The sequence below is a fragment of the Miniopterus natalensis genome, chromosome X, assembly GCF_054644295.1.
Source record: "Miniopterus natalensis isolate mMinNat1 chromosome X, mMinNat1.hap1, whole genome shotgun sequence".
NCBI classification, from domain to species: domain Eukaryota; kingdom Metazoa; phylum Chordata; class Mammalia; order Chiroptera; family Miniopteridae; genus Miniopterus; species Miniopterus natalensis.
This window is the reverse complement of record NC_142103.1, coordinates 74,766,963-74,778,296: the sequence shown is the minus strand read 5'-3', so window position 1 is coordinate 74,778,296 and position 11,334 is coordinate 74,766,963. Positions and strand designations below refer to the sequence as shown.

The 11,334-nt window shown below is 49.8% G+C and overlaps 2 protein-coding genes across 2 annotated transcripts; one reads left to right on the top strand and one right to left on the bottom strand.

Annotated features, from left to right (window-relative positions):
* Nucleotides 1-2,784: 2,784 nt before the first annotated feature.
* Nucleotides 2,785-3,465, top strand: ERAS (ES cell expressed Ras). Its single transcript, XM_016218460.2, has one exon. It carries the CDS (start codon nucleotides 2,785-2,787, stop codon nucleotides 3,463-3,465), a length of 681 nt encoding a protein of 226 aa, XP_016073946.2.
* Nucleotides 3,466-4,475: 1,010 nt separating this feature from the next.
* Nucleotides 4,476-9,962, bottom strand: PCSK1N (proprotein convertase subtilisin/kexin type 1 inhibitor). The gene is made up of 3 exons (XM_087829360.1): nucleotides 9,813-9,962; nucleotides 5,355-5,827; nucleotides 4,476-4,991 (listed from the first exon to the last, which is right to left on the bottom strand). The coding sequence occupies exons 1-3, from the start codon at nucleotides 9,924-9,926 to the stop codon at nucleotides 4,799-4,801; spliced, it is 780 nt and encodes a 259-aa protein (XP_087685486.1). The 5' UTR covers nucleotides 9,927-9,962; the 3' UTR covers nucleotides 4,476-4,798.
* Nucleotides 9,963-11,334: the final 1,372 nt, after the last annotated feature.

Sequence of the window (11,334 nt, the reverse complement as noted above, 5' to 3'; positions counted from 1 at the left end):
TGGGGGCAAGGGGAGGGGATGTGCGGGTGGAGGGGCCTGAGGGCGGACCATGCGCATGCGTATCCCCCGCCCTCCGCTCCAGGGCTGGTATTGCACCTCTTCCACTGTCGGTCCTGTCAGAGCTGCAGTGAGTTCGGGTCCCAGCACAACCTCCTCTCCAGGACCCAGGTGAGCCACTGGACGGGCCCTCAGCCCAGCCCAGCCCAGCCCAACCCCGACCTGGGAGGGCTCTCCACCTAGGGCTGTTGGAGCGCGACTGAAGTGGGGTTTATTCCCCTTCTGCCGCTTCTCTTCTGGGGTCCAGCCACCACATCCCAGCCCCTCCGGCCTCTGGCTTTGTGGAGGCCGAGCTGGGCCAGGGGCCTTGCAGGGCGGGAAGCGGGGCTTCCGACCCTGCAGACCCAGCCTCGGGGTGAGGGGTCCCTTCCCCTGCCCTACCTCATCTCCCCTAAAGAAAAACTGGCCAAGATGGTCCAGACTGATCACAGGGTCAGGGTTTTAAGGTGAAACTTGGGGGTCACTCCTCCCTGTCTCAAGCTTTCCACCGCACCTGGCTTAGTCACAGGGAAATGCGGTTGAGGTTGTCCCAGGCTGTCCCTGAAAGGGGAGTTGTAAGAGCTAACTTTAGGGTGGTCCCCCCAACCCCCACTCTCCCTGAATCTATGCCACCCCCAACCCACCCCCCACAGGTAGTTAGGCGAGCACAAAGGACACACAAAGGATGTGGTCCAGGCAGTGGGGATGGGGGTGGGGTGCAGTGGGGTGGGGGAGGGGGACCTCAGGGTCTTAAGAACCCCATAATGACACTCCAATAGCACTTGGCACAGCAAGTGGTTCTGTATTACTTGTGAAGGTTGAGACCTCTCTTCTGTTGATTTCTAATGGACTGTGGGACTTCAGGCTTGTCACCATCCCCTCACTTCTCTGAACATCCATCCTTTGCTGTTCCTCATTGATAAAGTGGCCCCGGGGATGGTAGCCCACACCTCATCACAGTGTCAGGAGGACTCAGTGTAGGCTTGGCAGGTGGGTCACCTGGCACGAGCTAGGTTCTCAGTAAATAATACCTAGTGCTTTTAGTATCATAGTCACAGTCATGGCGACTTGCCAAGAGGGAAGAGCCCATCTCACATGTCCCCACCCTCAAATAATGGCACCCTCAGATTTCCATCTGCACAAGCCCAAAATTGAGGAGTCATTCTTGACCCCCTCCCCTGCCTCTTAATCTCAGCAAATCCTGCCAGTTAATTCCACCTTCAGAATATACCAGAATCCCACCTCTCCTTTCCACATCCACCACCATTGCCTGCCAGAACTACTGCAGTGGCCTCCTCACTGCTTCCTCCCTCACCCCCTCCTCTCAGTTTATCCTCACAACTAAATCTCCCTCTTTTTGTCTCCTCAACTTTGGGGACCCCAGGACTCTGTCCTGTTTAACTCTTTCCTCATCATGGCACTCTTTCTGGGCGAGCACATCCAATAACTTTTCAGGGATCTCTCTGGGCTGAGGACCACACAGCCGGATCTTGCTTCCCCATTCTGACCTCCAGCTTTGAAACTCAACGGAAACCCCTGCGGACACCTGAAACCCCCCATCTATCCCCAAAATGCCATTGCTCCCGGGTTTCCTGGAAGAGTTGTATCAGCCATTAAAATGCATTTCCTGAGGCCACACATTGAACTAAAATCAGGTTGTGTATTGAATGAGGTAACTTAGCAGTGATTCGCTATTAATAGATAACACTCATTTCATTGAGCGCCTGCTGTGTGCCCAGCCTCTTCTAATTGCTTGGTAATTTACTTGCTTATCTTGTTTATTGTCTCTTTCTCACTTTTAGAATCTAATCCTCCCAAGGACAGAGACTTTATTTTGTTCTCTGCCAAATCCCCCACTACACCTCCCCCCCATCCCCTTCCATCACAATACCTGGTATGCTGGGAGCTTCTGGAAGTAATGAATGAAAATTGAATCATAACAAAAATGCTAACATTAACCAAGCACCTTCTGCATGCTTATCACCTGTTGCTGAAATATCTTGTTTTCTGTCTTCCTGACTAGATGGTCACATTCTTGAGGGGCAGGGTTTGTTATCTATTTTCTCCCACCTTGCCACACAGTAGGTTCCCAGTAGCAGCAAGTTGAATAAGTAATAAAGACTGAATTTTAGATAATGGCTAACAGACCTCATAATTTGCTTATTTATTTGGTTCATTGTCCCCACCTTTTAGAGCATATACTCCCTGGAGGCAGGACTATTGCTCAGCTCTTACTGTATGACAGGCATTGTGCTGGGCTGAGGTTCAACGGTTCAAAATTCTGCATCAAAACTGACAAAATCCCTGTTATCCCTCCGGAGTGGGGCAAGACAGCTAATGGGCAGGGGGGTTCTTTTTGGGTTGACGAAAATGTTCTAAAATTAGATTATGGTGATGATTGCACAACTCCGTAAATATACTAAGTCACTGATTGTACACTTTAACTAAGTTAACTTTATGCTATATAAAGTGTATCTCAACAAAGCTGTTTTTAAAATCCCTGCCTTCACAGAGTTTATGCCCTAGAAGGGAATGAGAGAAAGAGAATAAACAACATAAGTAATGTATATAGCATATTAGGTGATTAGCACACACTGGGCACTCAGTAAATGTTGACCCAGTGACACCAACTGCCCCCCTGTGCCCCCATGGTCTCCTTGCCTAACCTACTGCCCGCCCCATGCCCCCCCCCTTGTCTTTCTTCTCTTCCCAGCCGCAGGGCTTACTGTCTACATCTCTTCCCTGAGTATGGCACGGCCAAAAAAGCCTAGTGTGCTTGATCTGGGCCTGGGCACGTGGGGCCTTGGTGCCCAGGAGGAGAGCCACAGGGCTCAGGCATCTTCCAGAGGCAAGCAGCTGCCGGAGTACAAGGCGGTCGTGGTGGGCGCAAGTGGTGTGGGCAAGAGTGCACTCACCATCCAGCTGAACCACCAGTGCTTTGTGGAAGACCATGACCCCACAATCCAGGATTCCTACTGGAAGGAGGTGACCCTGGACCATGGGGGCTACATTTTGAATGTGCTGGATACAGCTGGGCAGGCCACTCATAAGGCCCTGCGTGACCAGTGCTTGGCTGCTGGGGATGGTGTGCTGGGTGTCTTTGCCCTTGATGACCCCTCATCTCTAACCCAGCTGCAGCAGATGCGGGCCACCTGGGGCCCTCACTATACCCGGCCCCTTGTCCTTGTGGGCAACAAGTGCGACCTTGTGACCACCGCTGGAGATGCTCACGCTGCTGCTATAGCCCTCGCAAAGAGCTGGGGGGCCCCCTTCGTGGAGACCTCAGCCAAAACACGGCAAGGTGTAGAGGAGGCCTTTTCCCTGCTCATCCATGAGATCCAAAAGGTCCAGGAAGCCATGGCAAAGGAGGCTGAAAATAAGTCACGGCACCAGAAGACCATGTGCCACTGTGGCTGCTCTGTGGCCTGAAGGTTTTGATCAAGAAAAGTGGACCATCCCCCAGGCCATGGTGATGCTTCCTTGATATGAGAAACCCGAGCAACTAGCTGTGTGGAACACTGGGTGTATTTAGGATAGATGGACCCCTCCTCTGAGGAGGTTTTCGTTCGGTGGTGGGCTTTTGGTAATCTGGAACATACTGTTGGTTCTGTTTTGTCACGTTCAGAGATTCTGAGCAAAATTAAATAAATGGTGTTCTCAGGTTTCAAAGCTGCCATCATGCCAAGCATTATGTGGGTGGGTGTGAAACTGGTGAGAATGTTACTTGAATTATGAGAACTTTCATTCAAGAAATGTGGGAAAGCCTGCTTTGTGCCAGGCCTTACTTTGGGTGCAAAGGATGTAGAGGCAGACAAGACACACACAAACAAATCCTTGTACATATGGCATAAGGCTATGTATTAAAGGCAGGTGAAGGGAGAAAGCATGACAGGGCGGTAAAGGAAAGCCTTACTGAGTAGGTGACATTTGAGCAAAAACTTGCAGATAACTAGGGGTAGAGGGAACAGAAACTGCAAAGGCCATGACCACAGACCAGCTACGAACACTCCCAACTCCCAATATCTTCAGGACTAGGTAAGGGTACAGATAGATCGGCTTCTATAGAAATAAATATTTAAACATTACAAATCAAGCTAACAAATGTAAAGAAGATATGTCCTGTCATTCTACCTTGACAAATAACACTTTCTTAATGACCTGGAGGCCCAGATTCTAATTTCTGGTACTGCTCAGTTTCATGCCAAGATGTGAACTGGTTGGGAAGGTTGAGCCCTGGCTTTGCATTTCACTCCCCTTTCTCTTAAGCCGGTAGCTTGAAAGTGGCACCAAAGCCTTCTGGGCTCCGCATGCCCGAGTGAGGCCTAGAAGTGGGGCACAGACTAAGGGAGGGGTCTCTAACAAGTTGGACCGAGGCCAGGGGCCGCTCTTTCTCATCTAAGAGCTGCCAGCACCACCCAGCCCACCAGCCCCTAGAAACTGCCACTCACAGACAAGTGCATAGCTGCTTCATTTCATATTTATTGTGGGGCTAGGGTTGGCGATCTTGGGGGTTCAGAGAGCAGTAACTGCTGCTGGTGGGGACCTGCAGGTGTCAGGGGAGGGGTGGCCATGGGCCCTCACTGGCGGAGGAGCAGTGGTGCTGGCCAAATAGCAGTCTTGCCAGCGGGGAGCAGTCGGGTGTCGGAGGAGGAGCGGCCAAGGGCCCTTGCGGGCGGGGGAGCAGTCACGCAGACAAAGACCAGTCGGGGTGTAGGGGGAGGGGCAGCCCTGGACCCGAGGGCACGCAGAATCCTGGCGGTGCTCAGGCCGGCAAGAGGCGGCGCGCCGGGGGCGCGGGGGTCTCCAGGCGTTTCACGCGCAGCAAGGCCCCCAGCACACCCTCAGGCGGCACTTCAGCGCCCAGATCCTGGTCGGCGGCCCGGCGGAGGCGGCGGCGTTGGGCAGCCAAAGCGTCGGAATCCGCGCTTCCCGCGAGGATCCGCCCCAACAAGTACCTGTAGGGGAGCAGAATGAATGTGTAGGCCTGTTAACGCCGGGGCTGCAGTGAAGACCTGTAGGCGTGTAAATGCCTGGGTGCTAGGACCCAGACGGCCCTGCAACCCCATACTATCTGGGGATCCGCCGTCCCCAGCCCACTGTTTTGAGACCATGTCCGTACTCCTCAGTCCTCTCCCCCAAAAACCTGGCTTCGGAGTCCCCCATCCCTGAGTCTGAGAGTGCATGTCCTCCACTGCCCGCCCCCCCCTCCAGGCATCTCTATACCCGCACCCTGGGTCCAGGGCCTCACTCCTTCCTAGGATACCAGAACCCAGGTGTTCGCCCAGGATGCAGGCGCCCGCCCACCCCGTGCCAGCTACCTCAGCAGTTCGGGGTCCACATCAGATGTGTCGTCACTGGCGTCCTCGGCCTCCGGGCCCGCTGGGCCATCGTCGTAGATTGGGGGCCGGGGTCGGAGTGCAGTGGCAGGGGCAGGGGCGGGGACGAGCTGGGCTGCGAGGGCCGCAGGGTCCAGGCGGGCGCGGAGCAGGGCGCGGGCCAGCTGCGCAGCGGGCGCGTCGGGATCGTCCTCCAGGCCCGGGGCCGGGTCGGTGGTGCGGGGAGAGCCCCAGACTCGCAACAGCTGCGCCAGGACTCGCGCCTGCTGGTCCTCGGCCTCCTGCGCCTCAGCCCGCGCCCGCTCCTGCCGTTCGGCCTCCAGCAGGTGCGCCAGCGCCCGCGCCAGCTCCTGCACGGCCTCCGCTGCCTCGCCCCGCGCCGCTGCGCGCCGGTAGCGGCGGGGGACCCCAGCTTCGCCCAAGGACGGCGAGGCTGCGCCCAGGCCGCGGGGCTCCTTCTAAAAGATGGAGTGGAGGGAAAGACGGCGTCCGTCAGGACGGGGACCCCGAACCCGGGGGTCTCCAAGGGCATCGTGGCCCCTCAAATATACGCAGGCACCCCTAAAACCACTGGAGACCCACAAATATCTCCAGACACACTAAAGGCCACAAAAGACCCCTAGACCCACCACCACCACCACTACCACCACAGACACACAGCAATTTCCTAGTGGCTCAGAACTTGGCCCAGGGTTTCTAGAGACCGGTTTCTTTATAGAATGGCAATGGTAAATAATACAGCTATAGATTTTTCTATGTTAACATTGTGTACCCTAGGAACCTATATTTGCATTTTTATAGGTTCCTATTGTCCACTTCTTTTACCCAAAAGTAGCAGACTGTTCACACCTTGCTTTTTGGAATCTATATCTACATCTGTTCCTTAAAAGCATCCTTCCCCCCCCCTTTTTCTTTTTTTCGTCTTTCTTCTGCATTGAATCCATTTTGTGTGGATGTACAATATTTAATCAGTCTTCAATTGATGAACATTTAGGGTGTTTCCAATCTTTTGCTATCTTGTAAATAATGTTGGAATGAATAACTGTTCATATATTATTTGGCATGTATGCAAGTCTACCTGTGGAATAAATCACCCAATGACTAATTTGCAGTTCAGACAGCTTTGATATAATTTCAATAAGTTTAAAGAAATAAAAGAGGGTATCAAAAGTATGAGCCAAGACATAAAACTGACCATGAATGAAGATTTGAAAAAGAAACATCTAGAACATCTAGAAATACATTTTAAATCAAATTTAAAAAAAGGGCAAGTTAAACAGAAGACTAGACACAGCATGGGAAATAACAGGATTGAACAAAGCTTGGAAACAGATCCACACATACTGACACTTGCTACATGTCAGAGGTGGCACTGCAGAGCAGTGGGGACAGGTCAAACCCCTTCAATAAATCATGCAGGAACAACTGACCCAAATTTGAGAAAATGGAAAATAAATAAATTTGACTACATTAAAATTAAGAATTTCTTTTTGTCTGAAGACACCATAAAAAGAATGAAAACTAGCCCTGGGCAGGTGGCTCTGTTAGTTGGAACATCTGGTACACCAAAGGGCGGTGAGTTTGACTCCCAGTCCGGCACATGCAGGAGGCAACCAATTGATGTTTTTCTCTCAGATCGATGTCTCTCTCTCTCTCTTTCCCTCTCTCTGTCTCTGTCTCTCTCTCTCCTTTCTTTATCTCTCTTTCTGCCTTCCTCTCTCTAAAATCAATAAAATAAACTTTAAAAAAGGATGAAAAGTAAACCAGAGTCAGAGAAGATGCCTGCAACACAAATCATCAATAAAGGGTTAGTATCCAATATTCAGAGAATGTTTAAAAGCAATAAAAAACAGGTAAAATTCATGATCAAGTATTTCACAAAAAGGAAACAAAAGCAGTTACTAAACATATGAAACATAGTGAACTTCATTAGTAATCAGGAAAATGCAAATTAAAATGCCAGTGAGATGCTATGCATAATACAGCCAAAAGATTGCTAAAAAAGTAAAAAGTCTGGTAAGGTCCACTGTTGGCATGGATATGGAAAAAAATGGAAACTCTCATACATTGTTGGCTGCAAATCAATTGCCAAAATAGCTTTGAAGAACATTTTTGCAATGTCTAAAAAGATGCACATCTCTTATGACTCACTCCTGGGGTGTTACACTCCAGCATAGTTTTTGTGCATATGCTACTGGACACAAGTTCATTAAAAATTACAGCAGCACTGTTTGTAATAGCATAAAAGTGGAGGGAGAAAAAAAAAAAAAGAAAAAGAAAATCCTGGAAATAACCCAAATGTCTACTGGCATATTGAGAATGCATCCATAAACCATGATATATACTCATATACTTTAAAAAAATTTATTAATTGATTTTCAGAAAGAGGGAGGGAGAGAAAAAGAGTAAGAGAGAGAGAGAGAGAGAGAGAGCCATTGTTTCTTTTTTTTCTTTTAATCCTCATCTGAGGATATTTTTTTCCATTGCTTTTCAGAGAGAGTGGGAGAGAGAGAGAGAAACATTGATGTGAGAGAGACACATCGATTGGTTGCCTCCCACACGCACCCGACCAGGGCCGGGGATCGAGCCTGCAACCAAAGTATGTGCCCTTGGCCAGAATCAAACCGTGGACCCTTCAGTCCAAGGGCCAATACTCTAACCACTGAGCCAAACTGGCTAGGGCCTGTTGTTTCACTTATTTATGCATTCATTGGTTAATCAGGGATTGAACCCACAACCTTGGTGTATGGGGACAACACTCTAACCAACTGAGCTACCTGGCAAAGACATTCATATACTAATGATATATTATAGGATAAAATACGGCAATAAAAAATGAATTATAAATCCTGGTTAGAAAGTCGTCCCAATATGTCAAGGTTGCAGGTTCAATTCCCATTAGGGCACATATGAGAACCAACCAATGGAACAACAAACAAATCGATCTCTCTCTCTCTCCCTTCTTTGCTCTGTCTAAAATCAATAAATAAAAATTTAAAAAAATGAATAACAAAAAAAAATTTAAAAAAAATGAATTATAGCCACACACTTCAATGTGGAGGTATCACACAACCAGTGTAGAGAGAAAAAAAGAAAAGCAGGTTGCAGAATTCCACTGGAGACTGCCTGAGACTGTCACCTTATGATTTCCTAGTGACCCCTAGTGACGACCAGAGACCAGACACCAGTATGATTCCATTTCTATGAGGAAAAACTAAACAAGATATTGTATATATCATAAGGTACAAACAAAAGTAAGGGATCGATGAACAGGAAATACGGGATAATGATTATGCAGGAGAGGGGTTTATGTGCGGAGGGGCACCCAGAGGCTTCTAAATATTGGTCTCTATTTCTTAAACTGAGTAGTGGATACTCATGGGGGTTATTTTACCGTTATTCCTTACATTGAACACATATGTTAATTATATTATGCCATATATAAAAATATTTAATAATTTTTGAAATCCTCCATCTCTGAAGAGTTGGAAGAGGATGTGCCCAAGTGCCGTTGGCACCCACCACCCCTCAGCCCCTAAGGAATCACACTCACCAGCAATCACTGCCTCACACACATTCACATGGACTAACAGGCCTTGGGATGTCACATATGCAACCCAACACTGCCACACCCACACAAAAGGAATTGCACACGGTCACGCACCACAATCGCCAAGCTGTCCAGATGCAAGGACACGCACCACCCCTTAAAGACACAATGCAGCAAACAGACATGGCTCCTCTTCCCACAATGACATAGCTGCACAAAGAAACGGGGAGAAACAGCCTCATGAACATACATACAAAATCCTAGTCACTCAGTCCAACAGAACCAAAACGCACACGGGGATACAAAGACCATGCCCCTCCCAAACAAAACCGAAATCACACACACACACACACACACACACACACACACACTGACACGCCCAAAGGTCGTGCAATCGCTATAGGATTCACAAACATGCACAGGGTGTTACTGAGAAAAGACACACAGAAGCACCCCCAGCACCACACACGCACTGCACAACCGGACCCATGACGGTACCTTTGTATGGACCCTCGGAAACGCTCACATCCAAAGACACACACTTACAAGGACACCGCGTACTTACAAAGACACCACATCCTCACCCCCCCTGTGAGCACATCACGCGGGTACACATACAGATGCACGCACCCCCTTCCTAATTACGCGCTAGTCCCATGGACAGCGCCAACCACGCCACGCGGGGAGGGATGGGCAGGGCGCGGCTGCGGGCCAAGCCCAAGATACTGCCACCCGCACACCCAGAGACCCAGCCTGGCCCCGGGGGGTGCGGGCCTGGCCTGGGCACAAACTGGCGACTGGACCCCACGCCACTCTAGCAGATGTCTCCGCACGTCCGGGGAGCTGGGGCCAGCCCCCGCCCCCCACCCCTTCCCTGACCGGGGTCGCACCTTTACCGGCCCTGCACAGAGAGCGGCGGGCGGCCGAAGTAAGCCCAGCAGCAGCAGCAGCAGAAGGCCGACGCCCCCGGCCCGCGGCCCGCCGAGCAGCGGCGACCCCGCCATGCTGCCCCAGCGAGCCGGGCTCCGGACGGGCGGACTGGCTGGCAAATGCGCAGCGCCTGGGCTAGCGGGCCAGGCTGCGGTGCTCTGCGGCTGCGCACATCGGGGGCCCCCTGCCATCCTCTGCCCACCTCCTCCCGCCACTAGACGCAGGCGCGTCCACCGAGCTCCCCGCAGCCCTTCCAGCCTGCCGGTCTCCATGGAGATGCCCAAGGGGCAAGGTGGAGAGCTGGAGACTGTGATGGCGGTTGCCATGGCACTTGGAGGTCAGTTGCCCAGGCAACACAACTTGCTGTCGCCTTAGCAGACAGACTGGAAAAATTTACTCAAATAAATGGAATGAGGGTCTGGTCCCCATCTCTCCTGCCCAGAGGAGGAGATGTATGACTTTGTTTTTGGATGAACAGTTAGGGATCACCTCTATAGACAAGGCCCTTTACAGGGCCATGGGTTCAATTCAGGTGATGTGACCATGGACAGGTCAGTTCACCATTCTAAGGCTCACCCCCTCACCTGCATAAAGGGGTTACTAGTAACTGCCTCTCATAGTGACTTTGAAGGTTTAATAAGAATGACATTGAGTAGGAACTCAATAAATGCTCCTTTCCATCCTGTCCTTGTCTCTTTGCTAGTGTCATCATCTCTCTATGGCTCTCTGCGGTTCTCTTTGTCCTTCTGTGTCCATAACTTTCTCTTCCTCTCCCATCTGTCTCTCCCTGCCTCTGACTCTTTCTCTCCCTTTATCTCTACAACCCTCCTACTGTCTCTGTCTTTTTGTCTGTATTTACCTGTCTTTCCATAGATACATAGATAGGTAGATTTTACCCATACACTATTCCAGAGAGTATTTCAAGCTACTTAAAATGACACAAACACATCAAGGGGAAGAAAACTTTAGTAAAACTTGTGTATCCATAGGGGGAAAATGTTGGGAAGGAAATGTTAGTGGTTATGTATGGGTGGGGAGATAACTAATGATTTGGCACTTTCTCCTTTACACTTTTCTCTGTTGTCCGAAAAAATGTTGCACTGAGTATGTATTACTATTATAATAAGATATTTAAAAATAAAGATATTTTTATTTTGGAGTTAAAATGAAGTATGGTAACATGGCATAAATTAAAAGTGAAAAAAAGAAAGATCTATTTCTGTTGCTATATCTAATTCATCGATTCTAACTGCCTCCATCTCCTCAGTATTACAAACAACTTTACAATGGAAATCCTTATATGCATCTTCTTATGGACCTGAAGATTAAATACCCAAAGATAGTGTAATGGACACACACTTAAGGTGGCTCCCACGATCCTTGCCTCTTGGAATTCTCATTCTTATGTAAGCCCCTCCCCTTGAGTGCATGCATGGCTAAAGGTGACCAGATGTACATGATTACATGTAAGTAATTATATTA

Coding starts and splice junctions, on each gene's coding strand:
- PCSK1N (XM_087829360.1), bottom strand. CDS start 9,926: ATGGCGGGGTCGCCGCTGCTCGGCGGGCCGCGGGCCGGGGGCGTCGGC. Junction 5,828..9,812: donor TCTGTGCAGGGCCGGTAAAG/GTGCGACCCCGG, acceptor ATCTTTTAGAAG/GAGCCCCGCGGCCTGGGCGC. Junction 4,992..5,354: donor GTGGACCCCGAACTGCTGAG/GTAGCTGGCACG, acceptor GCTCCCCTACAG/GTACTTGTTGGGGCGGATCC.
- ERAS (XM_016218460.2), top strand. CDS start 2,785: ATGGCACGGCCAAAAAAGCCTAGTGTGCTTGATCTGGGCCTGGGCACG.